At 36.6% G+C, this 27,437-nt stretch overlaps 5 protein-coding genes and 1 non-coding gene across 11 annotated transcripts in view; 5 read left to right on the forward strand and 1 right to left on the reverse strand.

The window, feature by feature from the left end:
* Positions 1–407, forward strand: part of LOC105174324 (uncharacterized RING finger protein C4G3.12c) — a 10,439-nt gene extending 10,032 nt beyond the window's left edge. For all 5 annotated transcript variants that reach the window (XM_011096382.2, XM_011096383.2, XM_011096384.2 and 2 more), the window contains one exon: positions 106–407. In XM_011096382.2, the coding sequence (XP_011094684.1) occupies positions 106–255 (150 nt within the window). In that variant the 3' untranslated portion in view covers positions 256–407. The remainder of the gene's footprint in view (positions 1–105) is intronic.
* LOC105174326 (polyubiquitin-like) lies at positions 1,991–6,630 on the forward strand. Its single transcript, XM_011096386.2, has 3 exons — positions 1,991–3,473; positions 4,827–4,828; positions 5,864–6,630. Exons 1-3 carry the CDS (start codon positions 2,108–2,110, stop codon positions 6,377–6,379), a joined length of 1,884 nt encoding a protein of 627 aa, XP_011094688.1. The 5' UTR covers positions 1,991–2,107; the 3' UTR covers positions 6,380–6,630.
* Positions 8,351–8,422, reverse strand: TRNAP-AGG. The gene has a single exon. It is a non-coding gene; the product is annotated as a tRNA-Pro (tRNA).
* Positions 9,230–13,855, forward strand: LOC105174363 (MLO-like protein 3). 2 transcript variants are annotated; one of them, XM_020697727.1, is made up of 15 exons: positions 9,232–9,480; positions 9,592–9,649; positions 9,747–10,081; positions 10,263–10,379; positions 10,498–10,558; positions 10,924–11,009; positions 11,169–11,243; positions 11,352–11,443; positions 11,609–11,658; positions 11,747–11,787; positions 11,870–12,043; positions 12,139–12,174; positions 12,252–12,319; positions 12,415–12,475; positions 12,561–13,855. In XM_020697727.1, the coding sequence occupies exons 1-15, from the start codon at positions 9,355–9,357 to the stop codon at positions 12,822–12,824; spliced, it is 1,644 nt and encodes a 547-aa protein (XP_020553386.1). In that variant the 5' UTR covers positions 9,232–9,354; the 3' UTR covers positions 12,825–13,855. The 2 variants fall into 2 exon arrangements, with proteins under 2 accessions (XP_011094743.1, XP_020553386.1); XM_011096441.2 differs by having other exon boundaries at positions 9,230–9,480; positions 11,169–11,443.
* LOC105174327 (peroxidase 21) lies at positions 20,006–21,942 on the forward strand. The gene is made up of 5 exons (XM_011096388.2): positions 20,006–20,163; positions 20,409–20,557; positions 20,674–20,862; positions 20,972–21,137; positions 21,238–21,942. Exons 1-5 carry the CDS (start codon positions 20,103–20,105, stop codon positions 21,642–21,644), a joined length of 972 nt encoding a protein of 323 aa, XP_011094690.1. The 5' UTR covers positions 20,006–20,102; the 3' UTR covers positions 21,645–21,942.
* Positions 24,479–27,112, forward strand: LOC105174328 (L-type lectin-domain containing receptor kinase VIII.1). Its single transcript, XM_011096389.2, has one exon. The coding sequence runs from the start codon at positions 24,786–24,788 to the stop codon at positions 26,955–26,957; it is 2,172 nt and encodes a 723-aa protein (XP_011094691.1). The 5' UTR covers positions 24,479–24,785; the 3' UTR covers positions 26,958–27,112.

Raw genomic sequence — 27,437 nt, forward strand, 5'->3', positions numbered from 1 at the left:
GCTATAGTCAGTTAGTCATTGGTTTGTTTCCCCTTTATAATAGGGAGTTTTCTCATTGCTCACTAGAAGAGTCCTAAACGGCGTAATTGTGTTTGTCTATAACAGGAGGAATACAAAAACATGGATGATGTTGGGACATTGAAAGTCTGTGGGCATGATTTTCACGTGGGCTGCATTCGGAAATGGTTGTCGATGAAGAATTTATGTCCGATCTGCAAGGCATCCGCGGTGGATGATAATATGAAGGAAAAATGACTTGTTTATGTTGCTCTATAATTTATCTCAACCTTCTGTACATATGTATGTCAAGAAATTCCTCAAAATGGAGGAAGAGTGGATATTGTTGGAGAGACTTTTGAAAGCAAAAATGCTACGCTACTTGTATTCTATTTGCTGCTTTCAGTCCATTTTACTTCGTCTTTCTGACTCCATACCCCATCATCATTATCTAAACTATTTTAGATTATCTTGCATGAAGATGCTTAGGTATATGGCTAATACCTGAATACGTAATTATGTATGTCAATTAATTAAGAGAGTTTTAACAAATCTTATATTCTTCGATAAAAAGTATCTAATTTTTTCAGTCTTCGCCCCTGATTTAAATTAATTGACATATACTTTATCCGTTCTTATTTTAAATTAGTCCAAAATTAATTTATGAATTAATTAGTAACTTAATTTAAATTTGGTGACGAAAATAAATTTGATATTTAAATACTTTCTTATTAATTGAACACTTATTTATATTTTCATTCTAATTAATTATTATTTCCAATTTTTTCAAAGAGTATTTTCAGATAAAATTTTCATACTTAGGCCCCATTTATAGGATGCGCAATTCCAAGTCCACTTCATCCACCATTTACCATTAAACAAACAGTCCCAACACAAAATTGTGCAGCCCGTTCTAATAGTTAGATGAATGTCGATAACTTATCGCATTTAAAGATTGTATATTTTATCGAACATTTTGTCCAAGTGGTGTATTAACATAAAGATATTACAGTACTCTTCACAATACTAGCAAGTAAGTAAATGATGGATTTTTAGTTCTATTTTAATTATATCCATCATTTAGTTATATATTTAACAATATCCTACCTTTATAGTAAATGGGCCCCAAAGGACAAGGACAATTTGACAGAGTTTTAATTTAAGATAAATTACAGTTATTTTTTCTGATGTTGAATATAATTATATATATCTTTTTATTATTTGAAATATTACAAATATTTTATTGATTTTAATATTTTTTTCAACAACAAACTCATTTTATTAGCTTTTCATTCAATTTTTATTGGAAATCGACAAAAATACCCTTTTTGACTATAAATTATAATTTTTTAGAATTGTTTAAAATATTGTTGTGGACTAATATTCTCTATAAATTATTTATTTTCCTCATCTTTAATTTTTTTATATATATTTTCTCAAATATACTTTTTAATTTTTTAAATTTTTTTAGAAAAGTAAAATAATATGTCTACCCAATCATTTAATCTATTTGAATGGGGGCGTATTCGTATTTGATGGAGTGGGTGCACGTACTCGTAAAGAAAAAAATCTTTACATGAAAAATGAAATAATATTAGAGAATCAATAGTGGCTCTAATTTATGTCCAGATGGATGAATCGCCAAGAGATCATAAGAGAGTTGGTTTGTAAAAAGTATTTATAATTTTTTAAATAATTAAAAAATAATTATAATTATATCAAATTTAAAAAAAAAAATATAACTTACCCTTTAAATTAAAAGACAAGTATACTCTCTTATAAATCTAAGGGTGGAAAAAAATAGACCATAGAATTGTGGGGGTCAAAAGTAGAATAATCCTAAACCAATAAAGTCATTGTTGTAGAGTCGGCGAAGGAAGCGCGAAGCAGCCTGTCGACCCACCCTAGAAGGTTCTAGACTACCATTCGCCTCTTTGACTCTAATTTTCATCTCTGCCCTATGTCCGCATTTCTCTCTATAAATACAGCTCTCTCCTGCATTTCTATTCAAATCATCGTGCAGAAAGCGATCTCTTATCTAATTCCAATATTCCCTCTATCAGTTTCTCTTTAGCTCAAATTCTTTTACCCTTTCACCCTAGAATTGAAGATGCAGATCTTTGTGAAAACCTTAACCGGCAAGACCATTACCCTCGAAGTCGAGAGCTCCGATACCATCGATAACGTCAAGGCGAAGATCCAGGATAAGGAAGGAATTCCTCCGGATCAGCAGCGTCTCATCTTCGCCGGAAAGCAGCTCGAGGACGGCAGAACCCTTGCCGATTACAACATCCAGAAGGAATCCACGCTTCACCTCGTCCTCCGTCTTCGCGGTGGGATGCAGATTTTTGTGAAAACCCTAACGGGAAAAACGATCACGCTGGAGGTTGAGAGTTCCGACACGATAGATAACGTTAAGGCTAAGATCCAAGACAAGGAGGGAATTCCGCCAGATCAGCAGCGCCTCATCTTCGCCGGGAAGCAGCTCGAAGACGGCAGAACCTTGGCCGATTACAACATCCAGAAGGAGTCCACGCTCCACCTCGTCCTACGTCTGCGAGGTGGGATGCAGATCTTCGTGAAAACTCTGACCGGAAAAACGATCACGCTGGAGGTGGAGAGCTCAGACACCATAGACAACGTCAAGGCTAAGATCCAAGACAAGGAGGGAATTCCGCCGGATCAGCAGCGCCTCATCTTCGCCGGGAAGCAGCTCGAAGACGGCAGAACCTTGGCCGATTACAACATCCAGAAGGAGTCCACGCTCCACCTCGTCCTCCGTCTGCGAGGCGGGATGCAGATCTTTGTAAAAACTCTGACCGGCAAAACAATCACCCTCGAGGTGGAGAGCTCAGACACCATAGACAACGTCAAGGCTAAAATTCAGGACAAGGAAGGGATACCGCCCGATCAGCAAAGGTTGATCTTCGCCGGAAAACAACTGGAGGATGGTAGAACTCTAGCCGACTACAATATTCAAAAGGAATCGACTCTTCATTTGGTGCTGCGACTCCGCGGTGGGATGCAGATTTTTGTAAAAACCCTGACGGGCAAGACTATTACCCTGGAAGTTGAGAGCTCTGATACAATTGACAATGTAAAAGCAAAAATTCAGGACAAAGAAGGAATTCCACCAGATCAACAGAGGCTGATTTTCGCTGGCAAGCAGTTGGAAGATGGAAGGACTCTGGCCGATTATAATATTCAGAAGGAGTCGACTTTGCATTTGGTCCTGAGGCTGCGCGGTGGTATGCAGATTTTCGTGAAGACATTGACAGGAAAAACCATCACCCTGGAAGTGGAGAGTTCGGACACCATTGATAATGTCAAGGCAAAGATCCAGGATAAGGAAGGCATCCCACCAGACCAGCAGAGACTGATCTTTGCTGGTAAGCAGCTTGAGGATGGGAGAACTCTCGCTGATTATAACATTCAGAAGGAGTCGACTCTTCATCTTGTTCTCCGCCTTCGTGGTGGTTATTTCTGAATTAATATGTTTGTTGGATGGTTTAACCTCCTATATGGGAGTTTGAGTTGAATTTCAAATGGTGATAAGCTTGTGTACTTTAAACTTTGTACTTATGAAACTACGATCATGTTGAAGCAATAATGGATTTTGATTTTGCCTGCTGTATATGGTTCCTTCTTATTGCGGTCATTTGTATAAGTAAATTCTCTTGGTACTGTGTATAATATTGAATTGTGTTTCCATGGTTGTTCTATATTATTCATGTGAGTGAGTTGGGACTCTATTGTTCGCCTGGATGAATTACAGGATTGATGTAAAGTTGTTTATGGTCTATGACCTTAGTGCTAGTAAATTAGACAACTAAGAAGTTCACAAAATCAGAAGGAAATCCTGTGATGTATTGATTATTATCTCTATCTTCCTTGTAATTAAATATTCAATCTTCACTGTGAAGTTCAGAGACTTTCAGAACGATGCTCCTGTATGAGATGGGGACAATGATGAGCCAACCTTTCATCTACTTCCTTGCCCCGAGTTTTTGAACTGCAGTTGGGGTCTTGACTCTATCTTCCTTCTTAATTCTAAGAGCTGTGTGACTTGGAAGTGTTTATTATGTTCTCTTGTGCCACATCTGAGTTGTTTGGGAAGTGTTCTTCCCAGAGTATTGTATGTTCAATCTGGACTTGCTCTGCGTAGTCCATAGACTTCTGGACTGACGTGTCAGGGAAAAATATTGAGAGACTCCATCTGCTTTCTTGTCTCAACTTTCTTTGGATGTTATTAATGTATTCTAAGCATTGAGTCGAATTTTGATTTCAATACTTGCAACTTCCAGAATGTCCGCTCATGTGCTAATCGAGCTCCTGTGGCTGTGTGCTCCTAAGTTTTACGAGTTAGAACAATATCAGCTTTGAACTATGCTTGTTTTCATGCAGCCCTTGTTTGTTGGGTTGCAGTCAAAATCGCATCAGTAATTCACCGATATCACCTGCTGGTTTATGTTGGCTAGGGTCTCTTGCAACTGTTTTACTGTTTGCAAGCTGCTGTTTAAGGAGAAGGGAAATTTTCCGCTCTATTATTGAGGGAATATGAATATTTACGTTGTAATTTTCCGCTAGAAGAAAGGCAATTCTTGCTCATGGATGAGAGTCAATGTGCATTCATCTTGGCTCACGTCCCTTTTGTAGCTTGTGCTGCCCCTCACATTGTACATGGTTCGTGGACAACAGTCAATGTACAATGTTCTACACTCTCACACACTTATGCGGTTGCTCTGGTTTTGGCCCATGGAGGTTTGTAGGTTAATCTTAAGGAAGTTGAACACGCATCAAGTGGATGGGTCATCGCCATCTGCCTTAAGGCGTTTTCTAGGACTCTTGAGACAAAATAAGGCCTCAACATCTAGTTGTGAGCCTGATGAGTGTGATCCATGCAACTCTTACTAGATTTTAGATAAAATGCAGCTGGATCTTGGTTTGCAGTATGATGGTGCGTATTTGGTGCCGTCCCTTCTGTTATTAGGGGTGCTTGTATTGTAATTTCTTCTTTAAAGTCTTTTTTCTTCTATTCATGATGGTTAAGTAAGAGTAATATCAAATAAATTAATGAAAGATGCATTTTATATTTAGATACACTCATTTTAATTTTGACTTTATTTTAATGTGGTGAGATGTTTAAAGTACAATATCGTTATGACGCATATGAGGTGTCTCCGCGTGAAAAAGGATATAAGGTGGCCTCACATAAAAGAATATTAGGTGGCTTCATAAAGAGAATACGAGTTGACCTCCCAAAAAACATTCGAAGTGGCCCCTCAAAAGGTTTGGCCATGGAAAGTTAAGAGCTCCCAAATCGGGAGGAAAAACCAAATGGCGACTTTTAAAAAATCAACAAATGAGTTTTTGATACATGTATATTTCTTTTTTAATGTTGAAAAAATATCAAAAAATGATCATCTCAAAAATATTTTATAAGATCATTCGAGCACAAAACCTATAAATAGCTTCTTATCGGACGGATAAAGGCAAAAGAAAAAAGAAAGTAAAGAGAGAAAGAGATGATAAGGAATGAGGAAACCCTATTCTTTGAGAACTACATTTTTTACATCATCACTTTAGTAACTCATTTTTGTTGTTCCTTTTGCCTCCAATTGTAAGTATTCATTTTAGTGGGACACATAATTTTAAATGAAACTAAAGGTTTAGTGTGTAAGGTGAAAGAATTGAAGATGTAAATAGATAGAAGAGGGGAAAAAGATGAGAGCTTTGCAACACTTAATTAGATAACATATGGGAGAAATGTAAATATTTAGTAAAGTTGAGGGTGCTAAACGAAATTATTTCCAATACTAAAACCCCCTCTTTTCTTCACAGGAATATTTTGTCTTAGCCGAAGAAGATGCAAATCTTTGTGAAAACCCTAACTGGCAAAACAATTACTCTCGAAGTCGAAACCTCAGACACCATCGACAATGTTAAGGCCAAGATCCAGGACAAGGAAGGAATTCCACCGGATCAGCAGCGTCTGATTTTCGCTGGGAAACAGTTGGAGGATGGCAGAACCCTAGCCGATTACAATATTCAGAAGGAATCCACACTCCACCTCGTCCTCCGACTCCGCGGCGGAGGTACCAGCTGGAGGATCCCTTTCGTTGCCAATCACTTGGTGAAGAAAATCCAGCAGCTTAATCAGAATTCGCGCAAGGAGCTGATCAAGACATGGTCCAGGGCTTCGACTATTGTGCCAGAAATGGTGGGTCATCGGATTGCTGTTTACGACGGGAAGAAGCACGTGCCTTTTCGTATCTTGGAGAATATGGTGGGGCATAAATTGGGAGAACTACGACCGAGGCGTCTGCACAAGAAAGAAGTTCATGCGCGGGGTAAGACTGCAAAGAGTCCGAAGAAGAAATAACCCTGTGTTGGAGTGGGAGTACTGTTGGTTGCATTTACTGCTCTTAGGAAGAGATTTGGTTTTTGTGAATGCAATTTGACATATTGGCTTTTACTTGGATGAATAAAATTCTGACATTTGCGCACTTCGGGCTTTGTTCGTTTATGTGCGTCTTTTTTTTTATTGAATATGGCTGAAGGATCCTTGATGGAATTAGAATTTCAAATGTCCTTTATGCTTTTATTGTTTGAATCAAATCCATGTTCTACTCTTCTGAGTGCTTTAATGTCTTTCATCACAGGTTTTGGTATATTATGGAATTAACTTGGTTTCTGGTGCTCACTAGGTGTATTGAATTGATAGTTTTAGCTGGTTTATGTTGGTGTGCAATATCTGGTTGGTTTTCGCATAATTCGATAACTATGCCATATATATACAATCATCTAAAACAAAGTTATTGCTTATATTCTCTGTAGAATTGATGGTTGTCTCTCCTGTGGAACTTGTTATTTGTATCACAGAGACTTATAATTTCTCAGTTAATAGGTTGAGTTTATACGCCAGTTGGAGTTTAGTCATTCCCATCATCAAGCGATGGCATTTTGCTTATGAACTTATAGGAAGTCAGATGCACTGAAATTTCTGCAGTCAGTATGAGCCACTTCTGGTCATCAAGGTTTCAAAGGCTTGTTCTATTGTATTCTGTAGTACACGAAAGCTCTTGGTTTGAACAATAGCTCTCTGTACATGATAGTGCTGTTGATACAGCCACTAAGCCACTGAAACATTTGAGATGGCAAAGTGATTATCCACTGCTTTCCTTGGAAGTATGCAAACTGGTGAGTTTATTTTGCAATTGAGAAATATGCTTCATTAATCTGATGATGAAAGTGACAACCTTGGAGCTTAGATGCTTTGAATGTTCTTGTGTCTCCATTGCTTCTGTGACCGGTTCACGACTTCCGTGTTGAGTGTAGTACCATGAAAGATCATCAACTTCTTGCTATGCCCCATTTCTATAATTGCCAAATCTTACCGAAGCATCTGCACCTTTAACGTCACTCCTCTAGCAGCAAGCAAAATGCATCATCTGGTGGAGCGTTTGGCCTGCTTGATTGGTGTGATTGAGCATGCTGGATGGTTTCCCTTCATCTGCTTCCTTGCATTTGGTGACATGCACGAATAGTTCAGCTATTCTTTCACTGAAAATGGTCAGCCCGATGTTTATTTCCATCTGCTTGATTTTCTAACACATAAGAATTATTATGACCCAGGGGCTGGTGGAAAAATAATGAAGAGCAGGGTCAGGTCTAAAGAACCTTTACTGATAAATTTATCATTTGCATGCCATGGAAGAAACGAAATAGCTCAAGAGTATTTGTACCAGCTCCTATCACTAGCGAAATCACTATGTTTGCCATGTTGCAACACACTATTCCTGCCAATTATAGCTACTGCAATGGCCTTCACTTGACTATTATATTTCAGATCCCAGGAAACACTCCGACTCCGCGCTGTTCATACTCTACCGCAGCCTACTGTTTTCTCTGGGAGCAGGACTGCACCCATTGCCATATTTGGATGAACACATATTCATTAGACATCATATAATGAGTAAAGCTATAGCTGGAAAATGATTTAACTTGTAGAACATGGTGGGCCAAGCGCAAGCAAAGAAGGCAAGCTAAAATGCATTCTATAAGTCTAAACTATCAGGCTACTTAATTTTTTGGGGAGAAGATTGGAATCATAAATGGAAAATATATGTTTATGTGAATTGAGCACTCAGGGTGAACTAACAAAGAAACGGAAATATGCATACATACTTGTGAATTCTCCCCAGTTAAAAGAGAAAGGGCCTCCTATCTGAAAGCCCAGTTTTGGGATTTGCTTACAAGATCATTTGCTAACCCGCGTTGGCCGATCCACAAATGTTGAGCTAAAAGGAGGAGGCCCAAATTGAGATCCAAAAGAATCAAAGAGAGCTTAGTAGGGGCATTCCGAGAATTGAACTCGGGACCTCTCGCACCCTAAGCGAGAATCATACCACTAGACCAAATGCCCTATTCATGAAAGAGTTAACTATTGTATTACTAACAATTGATCAAATTTCAGTTTACAGAAAACTCCAGAGTCACAGTCTTAGAAAAACATACAACTGAACAAACCAATCAGATGAATAGCATTGGCAAATACAAAAGTTCTCATGAACCCCAAAGATGCTTGAGGGTTTCCTTTCCCCAAATTCATTAATAAGTCCACACCTTCATCTTTTTTAGAGAGCTTATATACATATTAGTTAGATGATACACTTATTATACCTCAACAGATTTGGGAGTTCGGATTCCTCCATTTAACTGCTTCTACTGTTTCTGGGCTCTATTTGTTAGAGTTAATTATGTCATTTAATAATAGAAAACACAATTTAATTATGAAGAAAAATATACTCTAACAATTAATTGTATAATTTGCCATATCAAGTCTATATTCTAACATTAATTTTTTAGTTTTTCTACCAAACATTAAATGAGAAGAACGACCAATTGACTTGACTTGTCCCACGTTATTTATTTGCTGAAGCAATCACAACAAATAACACACACACACACACACACAAATCCAACTAGCATGTAGACATGGTCTCTGCCATCCCTTTCATGCTCTTAATTATGCCTTGCATTTTGTTTCATTTTAGAGAAAAACTGAAAGCAAGATTTTTTCTTCTTACGTTGTTATTATTTTACATGGGACAAAGGTAGCTAGTGTGAATCCAGGAAGTTTTAAAATGCGTGTCAGAATCTAGATGCTGAGCGCATCGCTCCTTAATATTCTAAACAATGCAGTCTCATTCACTGTATTCAACAGGGAAGAAGCAGATCAGTCATAACTCATACACAAACATATACATATATGTACTCTTCAGTGCCTAAGTATTAATATTAATAATCTAGGAAAAATTCTTTCCTTTTTTCTTTCTTCTTTTTGTTTTTAAGTTCATGGCGGCCGGAGACTCAGCCTCCACCTCTCTAGAACACACCCCAACTTGGGCGCTTGCCACCGTATGCTTCTTCATCGTCTTCGTTTCCGTTATACTTGAGCATTCCATCCATCTCCTCACCAACGTGAGCTCAGTTTTCTACTCAGACAAATGTTACATGTCTATGCATGCATTTACAGATTACACTATGATTTCTACCAGTTACTGAAATCAGGCTACTTGTATTTTACTGCAGTGGCTTAGGAGACATGGAAAAACTGCTTTGTATGATGCCGTGGGGAGGCTTAAATCAGGTAGGTCAACAAGTTCTCTTTATGTAATTATTGAAGATTCAAGTGTCACCTGTTTGTTAGTTTTTTGGTTCTTGACTTTGTATTCTGTGGGAGGCAGAGCTTATGCTTCTGGGGTTCACGTCTCTTCTGCTAGCAGTAACTCAAGATACCATCTCAAAGATTTGTGTACCCTCTAAGGTGGCGAATACGATGCTCCCGTGTCGCAGAGAGTTCGTTACAGCAGGGACTGAGTCCTTAGCGGTCTTCATGCACTCGTTTAATCGAGCGTCTGCAGATTTGATAATGGCTGATTATACAAATTTCAGTGATAGTATAAACTTACACAAGTTGTATAGTCGAAGATTGGCTGACGAAGACGCTGGTGATGGCAGCAGCGGTGGAGTTTCTGGGACAGCCAAGAACACTGATGCCGCTGATTCTTGCAGCTCAAAAGTATGTCTAATTTCAAGATTGCTAGCATGTGTTTTTGGGTATAACCAGGAAATGCAACTGAGTGTAATCAAGATTTCTTTTCATCAACTCTCGTTCACATGCTACTGTGTGTTGTATGTGGATTTTGGCCTAGTTAGGAAAGGAGAGTTAATGTGCTGATAAGTTCATCTGAGATTTTCAGGGAAAAGTTTCATTAGTAACGGAGAAAGCGATGCAGCAGCTGCAAATTTTCATTTTTGTGCTAGCAGTTACACAGATTGTGTACAGCGTCCTCACCATGGCATTAGGAAGGGCCAAAGTATAAAATTATGAGTTTCTTGGCTCCTGATTTCTTCAAATACTCTCCGAGAAATTTCATGATTAGCATACCAATAACAGATCATTCTAATCAGTGAATTTAATCATCGATCCTGCAGATGAGGAGTTGGAAAGCTTGGGAGAAAGAAACTCAATCAACAGACTACCAGATTGCAAATGGTATATGTTAATTTCCTGCCGTTTTGAATTGTTCAACCAGCTTCTGTTGTGAGTTTACTGTTGTTTCTCGTCTTGATGAATTGAAATTAGGGTGCTCTAGAGCTCTAATGAAGCAATCAAGTGGTTAAGAGATTGACTTTGGGCACAATGTGTCGTTTTTCATCAGTAACTAGCCTGCATTTCAGTTAAGGCAAAAATCATTGACCTTTTGTTGTAGAGAAAGTGTCAAGTCAATGAAATCACTGAGTCTCCGGGACTTTTTGGTTGTTGCATAGGAAAGAATATCGCGGTTTAAACTATTTTGATCTTGATATTGAGTTGTGTTTTCCGTGTAAGTGCATAAAATTTGATCTTATCTGATACAGATCCAAATAGATTTAGATTCACAAGACAGACGACGTTTGCAAGACGCCACAATACTTGCACAGAGACAGCAAGTCAACTGTGGATAGTAAGTATTTCTGCTGATAATAGTTCAAAGCTCTTGCATCATTAGCATGACAGGAAAACTTCTCCTGAAGGGCATCCAGTGTCCTGAAACATGCTCCTTCAACAACATTAAATAGTATCAGATTGTCCACTACTAAATGCTAACTATAAGCTGGAGCAGAAATGTTTTTTCAGGCAATTCTTCAATTCCGTGGCAAAAGTTGATTACTTCACCCTCAGACATGGCTTTATCATGGTCACGATCATATCCCAATTCCGCTTCCTACTTTCTACATTTCTAATCACAAAACTGAAAAGAATACGCATCGGGAGCAAGAAAGTCTTATTTTTTGTGATTTTGCAGGCTCATTTCTCTGCCAGGCTGAACAACTTCAATTTCCAGAAGTACATAGAGCGTTCCCTGGACGAAGATTTCAAAGTTGTTGTCAGCATCAGGTTTCAGAATTTTCTGTTCCTACCCTTGTGGTTGTGTGATCAAATAACATGATTGGAGCTTTAGTTCTTATCTGCTCAAGAGCATGCATCTGAAATAATATTTTCATCGAGCCATGAATCCATGAAGCTTTGCCGTCTCTAATCTTCCATCACTTAAATCTGCAGCCCTTTTATGTGGTTTCTCGTTGTTATCTTCATGCTTGTCGATGTTCACGGTAAATTCCAGACCCCATTGTTATCTTTGTTCAGCATCCCTTGCCCTTCAATCTTGACAGAATGACCTTAAACTTCTCAAATAATCAGGTTGGCATTCATATCTTTGGATATCATATGTTCCACTGTTGGTGAGTACTAACTGCAAGTAAACTAATACTTCTACCTTCTCCAGACAGAGACTGATATGTTTTCCAATATTTGCATCTCTAGATAGTTCTAGTACTTGGAACTAAACTGGAAGTGATTGTTGCAAAGATGGCCCTTCAACTCAAAAATCAGAACAACGTCGTTATAGGAGCCCCACTGGTGCAACTCAACGATGATCTCTTCTGGTTTAGGCGGCCAAGATTCGTATTACATCTCTTGCATTTGACACTTTTTGTGGTATGTCGTCTCGACACTGCTATATTGAACTAAGCATACAGTGGCTTCTGACTTAGAATGAATTCTAACAACGTGTTTCTCAATGGTGGCTCTAGAATGCTTTTGAGCTGGCTTTTTTCATTTGGGTCGCTGTGAGTATTTCCTAACCCTTTGCCTCGCAATTTTTATCAAGAAAGCTCTTTGAAAAACTCTGCTTCTCCCTGTGTAGATACAGTTTGGGCTCGATTCTTGTTACCACGAGCACACGGTGATTATAATCACCAGAACAGTGATGGCGTAAGTACTGAGAAACTGTTCTTAGTAGTTCATTCCATTTCTGAAGATTTTACAATTTTCACACTCAAACCTGTCTTCTTCGTGCATTTTCACAGGGTGGCAGTCCAGGTTCTTTGCAGTTACATTACTCTTCCCCTTTATGCACTTGTGACACAGGTTAAGTATTCAAACATTTGAATTCTCAAAAACTACGTCTGGAGCAAGAAAATATGGCTTATTTTGTGCAAGGTTTTGGCGACAGATGGGTTCAGAATTCAAAGGCGAAATACTGAAGGAACAAATAGCACAAGTTTTGAAGCAATGGCATTCTGAGGTGAGGGACAGGAGAAAGAACCGAGAACGTGGACTCATCCAGCATCCTCCTACTGTTACGGCAACTCACAGGGGGGCCAACAATAGTTACAGTAAATTTGATCCACACAACGCTTCTACTTCATCGCCTGTTGAAGAAAATCATGTGTCGAGCATAAGTGAAATCATGGAGGAACAAGCAGAACCAAGCTGAGAGAATGCAGAAATTCATAAGTTCCTGAGCTGCTCAGAGAATAAGGATTTCTTGTAAATATTTACAGGCAAAGAAGGGTATTAAAATGTTGTATTTTTGGGGATTATTAATTTGGACGTAAATTCATGTGAATTAATCTGATATAACTGACATAAGTGTATAGGGAAAGTGCTGATCAAATGTTACTCTGAGGGCAAAACATCAGAAGTATGAATCACAGAACCTGTCTGGTGAATGTGTAGTACAGAATTAGACAAGAAGACAACTCCACAATTATCTGTGAAGACTAATGAATTTTGTCTTCATCAGCTGAAAAAATGGAGCGCATGTGAATGATTTTGAAGGTTCCATAACTCAAGACCACAACTGCCATTTTCAAGGGACCCCCCACATTTATTCTCAGTATTCCTTTCCTCTCATTTATTGATTCCTTTTTCACTACCACCACAACCCATCATCGTCATCCTTCAGCTTCATTATTGAATCTTTATATGCTACAAGCAACCAGCACCCACAAATAAAGAAGAAAACAGAAGAGGAAAATGGTGTTCATGGCAGCAGAGAAGTGTGTGATATGCCTGATAGGGGCCATGGATCGCCTCTGGTTTCACCAAATCATTCTTTTCCAAGAACCCTCTTTATGCCCACTTCCTGAAAATCCTAAAACACCTCAACCCACCTCAGAATCTCCACAGAAATCATCAAAAAACAGCTCCCATATGTCAGTTATATCAGAGCAAGAAATTTCACCACTAACTTCTGTGATCATCAGTAGTCTACAGGTGAGTAGAGTACGTATAGCTATAATTTGCATCTCTTCACCCTCCCACCCATTCACACACACACACACATAGGGGTGTGACTGATGAAACTCACAAACAGCTGGTGTGCGTTTTCTTTTCTGTTGAATGATTACCATATTTAAGGATGAGACGAGCAGCCAAGACAGTGAAACTACTCATGATGAGGAAAGAAAAACCAGGTTCAATCTTGCTCCCATCAAAACCAGGTTTCTCTCATCCTCACCAAAATCAGCTCAAAAACAATCCAGAAACCTGGGCTACTCGACTTATTCCCAAGGAAAATTGCGGAAAACCACGAGCTGCAAGAGCTTACTGGAGCTTGAACTCGAAGAAGTAAAGGGTTTCATGGATTTGGGCTTCATCTTCAGGAAAGAAAACCTGAGCAAGCGCATGAAGCGCTTAATCCCCGGATTGCAAAGGCTTGATGCAGATAAAAACAAGCAAGATTACAGTTCTGAATTTAGCGGAAACACAGATGACCTTGAAGATGACGAGGAAAAGGGTGTAATGAGGCCGTATTTGTCGGAAGCGTGGCTCATTAAAAGACCCGATTCTCCATTACTGAATTTAAGGATACCAACGAGAGTTTCTACAACTGCAGATATGAAGAAACATTTGAAGTCTTGGGCTCGAACTGTAGCATCAGCCGTTCAGCAAGAATCTTGAGATTACTTGCAGTTTTGAGGAATTGAGAAGATGGGATGGGACGGAACGGAACCACTCATTTTTCTGAAATGTGAAGACGTATTCTTACATTCAACCGACAACTTGGGAGACTGGAAAAACATGAATGGTTGATTTTTGTTGTTAAATAGAGTGGTTGTGTGCATACATCGCAATAATAATATACACAAATACAGAGTTATTGTTTCCTAAAAATGTCTTTTCCAATCAAGAGAAGTTGCAACCAAAATTCAAAACTTTTTATATCAACTTTCTTCATCATCACTCACCTGATTTTGTTAATAAAAATATAACTGTATTTGAATGGCTAAAATACATATCATAAATTACCAAAATGATGATTTCCCGTTTTGAATTAATTTCTATGTTTTAAATTTTATTTTATATGTATAAATATTACGTCATTTATTTTATTCAATAAAATCTTTTGTATATAAAGTACGCTTATATTAAATATTAAATAAACTAAAAAATATAACATGAGACGAGAATAAAAATCTTCGCCATTATTAGATGTGTGTAGCACATTATATATGTGATCTGAAATTCATAAACGTGCATATAATTTTTAATCTTATATCATGTAATATTCATATGGAGGTGATCCTATTATAATTAAATTATATAAAAAAATACCGAGTCCGTGTTTTCCACGTGGCAATTCTTTATTTTCTATAGAAGAAATCAAGAATTTACGACAACCTAAAAATTATAATTTTTTTCGTATTTTTACCACACCACACGTAGTTAGGAATTCGATTTTTGTTGGAAATAATTAAAATTAAGGAAAACTCTTTTAATCTAATTCAGAAATTTCATAAACTTTTATGGGTTCAAGGCCCAAATAGAAGTGGGCTGAGGACTGGGCTTTCCAATAGCTTTATCACATAAATATGGGCTGGATCCACAAATTCATTATTCAAGAGCCCAAAATTGTGTAGCTCTGCCGTAAGAAGCACCCAAAATTCTCACAAAATCAATTCTGATGATACTAAATATGATCACATTATTGGATTTTATTAATTCATTATTATTTTTTAAAATTATACATTAATCACATAATAAATTTAATCCATTCATCATATAATTAATTTAAATTCGGTCAAAATCTGATTTAAACTAAAAATTTTCCGTCTGAAAAAAGAGTAAATTATTATAAGCTTTTATGAGATACAATATAATCACAAATACCCTTACTGTTTGAAAAATTAGAAATACTTCCTTGATACCCGTAGTATATTCTTTTCTTTCTTTTAAAAAAAATTGAAAAATTGTAAACAAATTAGATAAGGTGTTTGGAAAAAATTTAAAATTAAAAAAAAAATTATCCGCTTAATCCATTAAAAAAATGCATAAAATTTTTAAAAACAAATAAAATTATAATTTATAGTTTACAAGGGTATTTTGATCAATTTACTACAAAAACGGATTAAGATAACTAACAAATTGAGCTAGTTGTTGGACGAACATTAAAATAAGAGGGTAGTAGTTATTTTCAAACAACGAGGGATGTTCATAAATATGCTAAAATTTAAGACAATTCGTTGTAATTTATCTTTAAAAAAAAAAAGAGTAGATGACGAGTGAGCTAATAATTTCAACAGATGAATGAAAAAAGAAAGAAAAATCCAAAGGATCAATGATTAAGAAACAAATAAGTTGACTAAACAAAATAATTTTCTTGCACGCTGCTCTAACTAATACATTATACAATACAACTATAGATAAGGCCAACTAGCAATACTGTCGGCATTAGATGTTTAATTTGACACTGTTTGTTTTTTTAATAATATATCGATTTAATTAACATATTAATGTGATTAAAAATCATAAAATATAACTAAAAATAATAATAAATTATAATAACTCACGTAAAGTAAGACAAATATCCACACATTCGATGAAACTCGAACCCATAATTATAATTTACTAGTTCATTGTACTGATATATAAGAGCAAAAAGATAAGGAACAATGGTCCGTTTATACAAAATCATTACTATATTTTAGATAATTACATTACAACTACTGAAAACGTCAAGACCATTAACACAAACCATCTATATTTTTTGAAAAAATATATACAACCCAGAATATCTATATTATTATACAAATTATTTTTATTTTTTTATTGTCATAAATAATATTTTTGTAATTATTAAAAATTTAAACAAATCATAAGTCAAAAAGTATAAATGTAATTATTCAAAAAAAAAAAAAAAAATCAGACGTGATGAAGAGAGGATATATATATAGCTTGCGGTTTACTCCAAAAAAATACACGTTGAACCAACTAATCACCGAATCTGTTGCTATCTGTTCCTCATTATCATTATTCTTCTGCTCACGGGTTACCAATATATTATTTTTTTATTTATTATTAGTGGTTGTGTTACGTTGTTTTTATGTGTATATAATAAAAAATATTTTATATTTTAAAATATATTATAAATAAGAGAAATATATAAGTACATTACGTTAATAAATAAAAGAAAGAAAAAAAAGAAAAATAATTTGTCAATTAATAAAAATTTTGAAAAGTTGAATAAATTAATTATTTTATCATGAAGGGTATTTTTTATTTTTCAAAAAATTGATGCGGCGGTGTCATTAACTGTTGTTCATGAATGTGGAAGGACTTTTATTTTTATATTAGTATAAATAGATTGTTATTAGTGGTACGTGGCACGTTTTATGTATGAGCACAAAAAATTTAGAATAATTAAATATTATTTATTAAGTTTTTTTGTTGTAGGCAAATGGTAGTATGAAAATGATTATATAAAAAAAATGATTATGAAAGAGAATATTTGGAATAGGCGAAAGAGATTTAAAAAAATATTTTTTTTGTATGAGAAATATGGGGGGGGGGGGGGGGAAGTGAAAATTAATGGGTAAAAAAAAAGTAGCATATTAAATAAGGAAGAAACCAAAGAATGTTCTCTCTTAAAGATCGTTTGGTTCGTATGATAGGATTAAATAGGATGGAAAATTGAATGATTATTAATCCTATCTTACATTATATGATGTTTGGTTTGAGGTATTGCATGTGGGATATCTCATTTGATAATATAATCTGGTGTTTGATTGAAATGATTATAACGTATGATTAAATGAAGAAAACTATAAAATTTGTGGCATATTTCCTCTTTTTTTTTTTGGGTCTATATTTATATAAAGCTGAAGTTGAAAATATGTATTCAATTAAGTAATTAACGATAAAAATCTAATTTTTTTTAAATGTCCAAAAAAGAAAGAAGTGATATTTTTTTACTACATTTTATTATTAAATTATTATTTTATTCATCGAATTTTCATCGGAGAAAAGTGGGAGAAAAGGGGAGAAATAAGCATATGTTAATAACACTATCTTTCTCGTTATTTCAATTGTTCACAGACAACAAAAATTCTCTCCGAGGAAATACAAAATTCGTTGGATTTTGATCGAAGAAAGATGGGAGAAAAGGGGAGAGGAATAAGCGCCCGTTAAGTCCTGGGAAAAGAAAGAGAAAATGAGAAAAAGAGGGGAGAGAGTGGAGATGAGGAGAGAAAGAGGAGAGAGCCCAAGGGTAAATTAGGCAAATGAGTTAAATAGACTTGATTCATAATATCAATATTAATACCGGACTTTACTAATATTAACTAAATATGTGATTGGTCATAATAAATAATTTTATCATACTTAATTACCCGAACCAAACAGGGCCTTAATATATAATATAAATTAGTAATAATAATATTTCGTTGTTTTGGAAACAACTCTCCTCGTCCCATATCAGACATGAACATTAATTTTGTCCGCGATGGGAATAAAAGGATTAAACCCCTCTTAACAAATTCAACTCTAAATTTTCAAATATTACTCATTAATAAAAAAAACCATCTTAAAATCCAATTTGCTTATCGATCAATTAAATAATTTGTCTATGGATAATGATCAACAATTGCTATGATTACTTCCATATTATTGTTTTTATTTTTTTATATTATTTGTGGTGCACAAATATTTCCTTTTTCTTAAAAAAAAAAAAAAATTGTGTACAGTGTCTGAACATTAATAGAATAATTATATTTATGTCTTATCTGTCAAGATCAATAATTCATAAGGTCAAACATTCAAATTGCTTACAAAAATGTTGTTGTTGGCTACAAAATATTAAATGAACAAGTTCTTAATTTATCCTTGAAAAGAAAATTTATAAAAGTTTATAAGATATCTTTTATTTAATTAATCCATAAATACCAGAAAAAAAATAAAGAAAAATTTCAAAATTAGAGAAAATTAAGGTAGCATTCTCGTTATTTTAATTTTTTTTTGGAGCTTACAAGCATAATTTTTAGACACATTATTTTTTAAAAAAAATATTATTAGACACTGCAAAATATTTTAGAAAAAGTTCAAAAGTCTAACTCAAACACCTTATAATTAATGAGTCGTGTCTAGTTATGGGGCCATTATTTCTTTTTTTTTTTTTAATTATATAACATTTTTGATCATTTTATTATTAATGTATGTAGGCGTATCATACCAGTTGTAAATAAAGAGTTTGAATGATTTATAATTTACAAAATTTCATCTTTCAAGCGAGACGTCTTTTCAAAATAAAACTATAAAGTTTATATAAAATTAAAATAAATAATATTTATATAATAAAATATAAATTGAGTCGGAAAATACATTAAATTATATAATTTATTTCTTAAAAATCAGTGGTCGAATTTGTATCTTTTGGCAGAAGAAACAGTAATTGTAGTCTACCCTATGTGATAGATGCAGTCATAGTGCCCACTTGGGCGGCGGTGGCGGCCGGCGGAGGCTGCTCACTTTCCGTACATTGCTTGTCTAGAATATACTTAAATGTTGAGTTCTACTTAGTAAATTACTTTGGCACTTTATAAAATTAGATTTAATTACATAAATATTTTTTATAATTTTTAAAATTATAAATATTTTATAAAGATAGAGAGTGTTTTTATAATTAGTTAGATTTGACCTCAAGATATATTAATATAATTTATCTTAAATGTTAATTAAGATTACAATTAGTTCACTCGTATTTTTTAATCCTTAAAATGAAAAATATACAAATATGAGCATTTAATTTAAATCAATTCATTCATATCTAATAAAATTACACATCAGATTTGTCACACATAATTTGACAAAAATGACTATGCTTGTTAGATGGCTATTAATTTGGATGTGGCCTAATTTGAATTTAGACAAAAAGAATTAATTGAAAAGAGTCATATTCAACATAGGTCTAAAAGAAAAAGAATCCTTTTCAACATAGTTTGGGTAGGAGAATTAAGATGAGCCTATCCAAATTCAAGAAACTACTTTCCAACATATCGAATTGCAGAAATAATATTCATTTAAACTACCCAAAAATGAGGAGTTAATATAGTAGGTTGGAAAATTCTGATCCAAATTAGGTTTGACTATTTAATTATATAACAAATATAATATATTTATCGTGTAATTGGTGTATAATTTAAAAAAAATTAATTAATTATATAACAAGTGTAATACAATTAATTTGATCCGATCAGACTTAATTTTGAGTAAAATAAAATTGTGCAGTAATACTACTTGTAGTGGGGCATCCAATTCCAAGCGCGCGTGGTGGTAAAATAGCCGAAAGGTTGGAAATTTGTGACTAAGTGGAAGAGCCTCTAAATCTGAGTGGCTTGCCCACCACAAGCCCCCAGACTCCCACTCCCTCTATATAAACAAGACACAATCACTTCATTCTGCCCTGTACCAGTTCTCATTTACAATTTAAACATAGATGGCCACTTTCAAGTTCATAATCTTTCTGTTATTACAGTTGCTCTTGCAATTTCATCCTGGTACGTACTGCATCTATTCCCTTTTTTCCTACTTTATACCATACACACAGAGTAAAAGTGTGGGCTCGACTTCATAATATACAATTATCGCATATTTCTTTTATGCTTCACAAGATTCATGATTTTAGACTTGGTTAGTACCAGCCCAGATGAAATGTTTAGTACGGTACCGATCATCTTGCAACATACCATGATGCTTTTTTTTTTCTCAGAGTCACATGTTATGTTTTTGACTTATGTTGAAGGTAAAAGCGATCTCCAGTTGAACTACTACTCGGAGAGTTGCCCCAGAGCAGAAGCGATAATCAAGGAACAAGTCACCAAGTTATACCAAAAGCATGGCAACACGGCTGTCTCCTGGATCAGAAATCTCTTCCATGACTGCATTGTTAAGGTGTTCATCCATTAATTAATATCAACCTTAAAAATTCAATCATTTGTGTCTTACAATTGTTGTATTCATTCCGTTTTTTGGGTCGAATAAATTAATAAATGTATATATATATATAGTCATGCGATGCATCACTGTTGTTGGAAACGGTGAACGGCGTTGAATCGGAGAAGACGTCGTCGAGGAGTTTCGGGATGCGGAATTTCAAGTACATAAACACAATCAAAGATGCCCTTGAGAAGGAATGCCCCATGACCGTTTCTTGTGCTGATATTGTTTCTCTATCAGCAAGAGATGGTGCTGTCCTGGTAATATTATATATACTTCTTTCCTTTTAATGTAAAAAAGTTGTCAACTATATATGTCCAATTCAGACAACACAAATTATCTAACTGATCACATTTATTTATGTAACAGTTGGGAGGTCCTTACATCGAAATGAAGACCGGTCGGAGGGACAGCAAGGAAAGTCATGCAGCATTAGTTGACAGCTCCATCCCCAACCACAACGACACCATCTCATCAGTTCTCTCGACATTCCAATCAATTGGTATTGATACCGAAGGAACAGTTGCCCTGTTAGGTACTTTCCTCTTTATTACATATATATATATATATATAGTTCAAGTTCAGACAATCCCAAGTTGTAATAAATTACAGTTATCATATGAATGATCGATCAGGTGCACACTCGGTGGGACGAGTTCACTGCATCAACATAGTCCACAGGCTCTACCCGACTGTTGATCCAACGTTGGACCCTGACTATGCCGGGTACCTCAAGGGCCGGTGCCCATCACCGTATCCCGACCCAAACGCAGTCGAATACGCAAGAAACGACCGTGAAACGCCGATGGTGCTAGACAACATGTACTACAAGAACATTCTGAGCCACAAGGGACTACTGTTGGTTGATCAACAGCTGGTTTCTGATCCTAGTACATATCCATTTGTGGAGAAGATGGCTGCCGACAACGGATACTTCCATGACCATTTCTCGAGGGCTCTTCTCACTTTGTCTGAAAACAATCCGTTAACTGGGGATGAAGGCGAGATCAGAAAGGATTGTCGATATGTAAACGCTAACTGACCACAACTCAAGTGGAATTTGGACTCTAAAAGAAAGGGCCGTTTAAAATCTTTTTTATTTTTCTTGGAAGTTACTGAAATTGGGGCGCTGCTCATGGGCCTCAATATATATATCTATATATGGTTTGGGTCCAGTTCTATTGAATTCTGCTTAAGGGCCCAGCCGTTGAAGTGTATATTCACGCTGTAGCTCTAAAAGGACTTGATGTTTCTATGGGTAAAACCCGATGGGTGTTGCGGTATGGTATGGGTGTTTGAGGAGTATAAACAGCAATATACATATATTTATTGGGTGTTGATACGCTAGGTCACTAGCTACTTGTACCTCTTGGAGGTTGCACGATTGTATCTGATCTAGGGAACTCCAAGGAAATATGTTGGAGATCTATACAAGACGCACATAAGTCGGGTTTGATCCAAACGTAAGCATTCTGATAATTAGATCACGTGATTTATAAATCTAAAAGTTAGTTAAAAGATAATAAATAATGAAATTAGATACTTTAAATCTTCCTAAATAAGGGATTGAACTTGCCAAGGGATTTCTTATCGAATTCAATTGATGGTCGATACCTCGACCCGCTATCCGACCTGATCCCTCAATCAGCGACCCCTGAGAACACAAGGAACGGTTAAGCCAGTCGGGTATGTTCCCGACGTAGGCCCTCCGATGCTTAAGTCAGTTCTTAGGCCAAGAATATTTTGACTGAGAGATATGTATCTAGAAAGCAAAGTAACATTACCTCCTCATGAATTCCGTTTGTAGCTTTTATATGCCCACGTAAGATGCATTTGGTAAATGCTAATGTTCAGGCGTCGAGCTTAAGTTATGTCCCAAATCATAGCTGATTGATATTATAGCCATCGAAAATCCCTCCACAAGAGCATTTGGCGGGATCTTGAGATCCTTCCATAAGATATCCCTGATTAATGCCTATTCCTTAACCGGTATGAGGGGCATACTTGTCTAGTGACAAAAAACCCCCTCATCAGGGATATTTATACTCCTCCCGCAATGTACAGACGCCGCATGGCACTAGTGGAATGGTGCCATGTGTCGCTTGCTATGATGCATGGACATGAGTATAGCAACACAAAAAATATAAAAATATTAGGATACAGTACGGCTATATATAATATATATTTTTATTTTTTTAATAAAATTAAAATATGCAATATAAAAGATATTAAGATAAAATATAAAATGAACATATCTTACACCTACATTTTTAGTCGAACGTGGCTTAAAAAATATACATAATTAATTTATTTAAAAAAGCAATATTTTTTTTTAATAATTTAATTAGTTAAACTATCGTGAACACATCTCGATTTCTAAATAATTTCATCATAATATTTTTAGTTTAAGATGAGTGAAAACTTTTTTTTTTATTAAGCCTAAGATTTTTTTTCCCCTAAAAGACAACCCAATTTTTTTTTAAATTATAAAAAAAAATCAAAATGTGTCCAAAACACGGGCACGTCCCTTTTTTTTTTTAATTCGAGGAGTGTCAGACACTATTAAATAATTTTTCGCAATGTCCGTGCATTATAGGTGACCTGTCCCTGCACTAGGGGAGTTTTGATGGATCTGGACCCTGTTCTTTTGGGTCTTGTTAATGGACCTTTTTGGATCATTATTGGACAAACACTGCCTAACCCAAATCACATATATATTTTAGCCCACATCGGTTACGGATCCGAGTAGAATAATACACATCCACTTGATATCGATGTTCTACGATATACCAATCACAACGTATTAAACTAAATTAATTACCGAACAAACTTTTGGTTATCCATCGCTTCTTCATTAACAAAAAATGAAATTGCACAGACGCATTCATTAATTTAATTAGCCCAAGTGGCAACGGCCCGCCTTCAACAATAATTAATTTCAATACTTATTATGAAGAAAATAGCAACACATATAATCCCTAAATAAATTTATTGGAATAATTTTAAATTTCTTTTGTCGACCAATAAATTTAGGAAAAATTACACCCCTAATTATAAGTATATACTCCTTATGATTTAGGAAATCACATTTATACATCTTACATTTATTGTCGTCTAAAATCTCTTAATTACTCACAATTCACTGAATTTGTTGATATTAATAAAAATTTGAATGAAAAATTTATATTTATGCCCAATTTAATTATATTTAATTTATTGTAGGTTAAATAATTATTTTATTTTATTTTTATCAAACTACTCTTATAAAGGTGAAAATATACGTGATCAGCTATATAAATGAGGAAAAGAATATTTTAGGCAAAGATAAAATTGATGTATATGTGGAATTGAGTGTGGAAGTGAGATGGGGAGGGCATATGATGTGATGAATTAAGAGGAATTTGTGTTGTTTTTGGTCCACCCAATTATTGCCAACTTTATCTTCATTTGTTTTACCAAGAAAAAAGAATGAGGAAAGGAGGGGTGACTACACACTCCTTGTCCACCACCCCCTCTTTCGAGGTCCCGTTTCTACATTCCCTAATTCAAATCATACCTCCTAATTTTTCATGCTAATTATTGTTTCCTCTCTGCTCATCATTCTTGCTAATTTTATGGTTAGATTTTTATAAATTAAATGATACATAATCAGCATATTAATAATTAATCAGTGCATCAGCCTCCAATTAGTTTAGTTAATTAAACAATTAGGGTTCCCATTTCCAAAGCTGTAATTATTCCGGAATTAAAACCAGGGGCAAAACAACAACCGCAGCAACAGCAACAGCAACAGCAACAGCGAGAATAAAATCTGCAAAACACTTTCATGTCCTGTCCGAAAATCGATTTCCCTTTTTTAACTCTCTCCTTTATGACAAACCGACCCCGCAAAAAATATTACCGTTGGAATCAACACGTGGCGTCCACCTGTCTCCTTCTATCCCTCTTTGGATTCTCTCTTTCTCTCTCACACCACCTTCATTCACACTCACTGTTCTCTCCCTCTTTCTCTATCCTTTTTGTTTCTTTCCTTACATTGTTTTGTTCTCAAGTATCCGAGCTTTTCTTCCCTGGTTTTTCTCCCCCTTTTTCACGTGATTCTCAGTCATTCTTTCATCTTGGGTGCAAAAGGAAGGGGGAAATGAATGTCTGATGGGTTGTTCTGAAATTTAGACAACAAACAATGGCGTCATTTTCCGGCGGGTTTTACTTTTGTTTCATTCTTGTAGCCAGTTTTGTTTTGTTTAGCTTTTCCTCCGGCAATGTCTCGACGGCGGCGACTGATTTTGACTTCGGAACGCTGACTCTGTCAAGCATGAAGCTCCTCGGCGACGCCCACTTGAGCAACGGCAGCGTTAGACTCACCCGGGATCTCGGTGTTCCGTACTCCGGCGCCGGGAAAGTTTTATACTCAAAACCCATCAAGTTCCGGCGGCCTGGGACTCAATCTCCGGCCAGCTTCTCCACATTCTTCTCGTTCTCTGTCACGAATCTGAACCCCTCCTCTATAGGTGGCGGCTTGGCTTTCGTCATCTCACCGGACGACGAGTACGTTGGCGACGCTGGGGGGTTCCTGGGAATCATGGACGCAAAGGGTGCCCAGAGCGGCGTTGTGGCGGTGGAGTTTGACACTCTAATGGACGTTGAATTTAAGGATATTAACGGGAATCACGTGGGTTTGGATCTGAACTCGATGATTTCGACCCGAGTTTCCGATTTGGACGCTATTGGTGTTGATTTAAAAAGCGGTGACCTGGTGAACTCGTGGGTTGATTATTCTGGGTCGACCCGGATGATCAAAGTGTACGTTTCGTATTCCAACTTGAAGCCCAAAGCCCCCGTCATATCCGCCACTTTCGATCTTAACCAGTACATAGTGAATGATTTCATGTTTGTGGGGTTCTCCGGGTCAACTCAGGGGAGTACAGAAATTCACAGCGTTGAGTGGTGGAGTTTCAGCTCATCCTTTGACGAAAGCCCGAGTTATAATTCCGTGCTGCCGTCCGGTTCTCCTCCGCCGCCGCCACCAACGGCTAGTTTAATGAACCCCACGGCGGATATAGTCAACCCTCCACCACCTTCCGTAGCACCTCAGCCTGACAATAGTAATGCCACGTCGCATGAAGACAAAGGTAGTGGAAAGTGTCACAACCAGCTCTGCAAAAATGGCCCTGGGGCTGTTGTCGGAGTGGTAACGGCCGGTGCATTTTTCTTGGGATTCTGCGCTCTAGCGCTTATATGGTTGTATAACAAGAAGTTCAAGCGTGAGAAAAAATCTGAGACTTTGGCTTCGGATGTGATCAAAATGCCAAAGGAGTTCAGCTACAAAGAGCTAAACATTGCTACCAAAGGATTTGATTCTAATCGAATTATCGGGCATGGGGCTTTCGGGACCGTGTATAAGGGTATACTGCCCGCCACGGGTGATGTTGTGGCGGTGAAGAGGTGTAGCCACAGCGGACAGGGGAAGACAGAGTTTTTATCCGAATTGTCAATAATTGGAACCCTTAGGCATAGAAATCTTGTCAGGCTTCAAGGTTGGTGCCATGAGAAGGGTGAGAGTTTATTGGTTTACGATTTGATGCCTAATGGGAGCCTTGACAAGGCATTGTTTGAATCGAGGATGATATTGCCCTGGCCTCATAGGCGCAAGATTTTGCTCGGTGTTGCGTCAGCCTTAGCGTATTTGCATCAAGAGTGTGAAAATCAGGTGATTCATAGGGATATCAAGACTAGCAACATTATGTTGGATGAAGGGTTCAATGCTAGATTAGGAGATTTTGGACTGGCTAGGCAAATTGAGCACGACAAGTCCCCTGATGCCACCGTGGCTGCAGGCACAATGGGGTACTTGGCACCTGAGTACTTGTTAACCGGTCGAGCCACCGATAAAACCGACGTTTTTAGCTATGGAGCAGTGGTGCTAGAGGTGGCGAGCGGACGGAGGCCGATTGAGAAGGAGGTTGTAGGCGTGGGGAAAGGTGGGGCCAATAGTAATTTGGTGGAGTGGGTTTGGAGTTTGCACCGGGAAGGGAGGTTGATGGTGGCGGCTGACCCGAGACTCGGGAATGAGTTCGACGAGGCAGAAATGAGGAGGGTGCTATTGGTTGGGCTGGCTTGTTCGCACCCGGATCCAATGGCTCGGCCGACAATGAGGTGCGTGGTCCAAATGCTGGTGGGTGAAGCCGAAGTTCCAATGGTCCCAAGAACAAAGCCAACTATGAGTTTTAGCACATCGGACCTACTAATGACTCTCCAAGACAGTGTATCTGATCTGAATGCCATGATCACAATATCCACTTCGTCCTCGGAAAACAGTTTCACAGGCGGCGGTGGCAGTCTAGACTTGGTTTGATCGGTAAATTTCGAAACGTGGATTAGAATCGAGATTTTTCGGGTTATCGCCTGCTTATTATTTTTTAACTTCTATAGATTCATTCATTTATCAAACTGTGTGTATGTAACAACAATGACTCGTAGGCTTATTCATTACTATTGCAAATTGCGTCATCCTAACTCCTAAATACATCAACCTTTATCCATCCCACTTTAGAGAGGGGGACAATGGAATGGTGTACTCATATTCTTGGCATTGAGTTGTATGGATTTTTGGTTGTGGAAAGGTGGGTGGGTGGTTGCTTTCCTAAGTAACCTAAGAGTCAAAAGGAAGCACAAAGAGTTTGAGTAGAGGTTTGGTAAAGTGTACAAGTGATATAATTGGGGGAAGAAAGGCATATGTATTGGTAGACATTGTGGATTTTGGTGGAAGATTCTTGATGCCCAATATTTTTGGTGGGCTATTTTTCCATTCTGGAGAGAAGGTTTAATATTAAAG

This window comes from Sesamum indicum, linkage group LG11 (assembly GCF_000512975.1).
Source record: "Sesamum indicum cultivar Zhongzhi No. 13 linkage group LG11, S_indicum_v1.0, whole genome shotgun sequence".
Taxonomy (NCBI): domain Eukaryota; kingdom Viridiplantae; phylum Streptophyta; class Magnoliopsida; order Lamiales; family Pedaliaceae; genus Sesamum; species Sesamum indicum.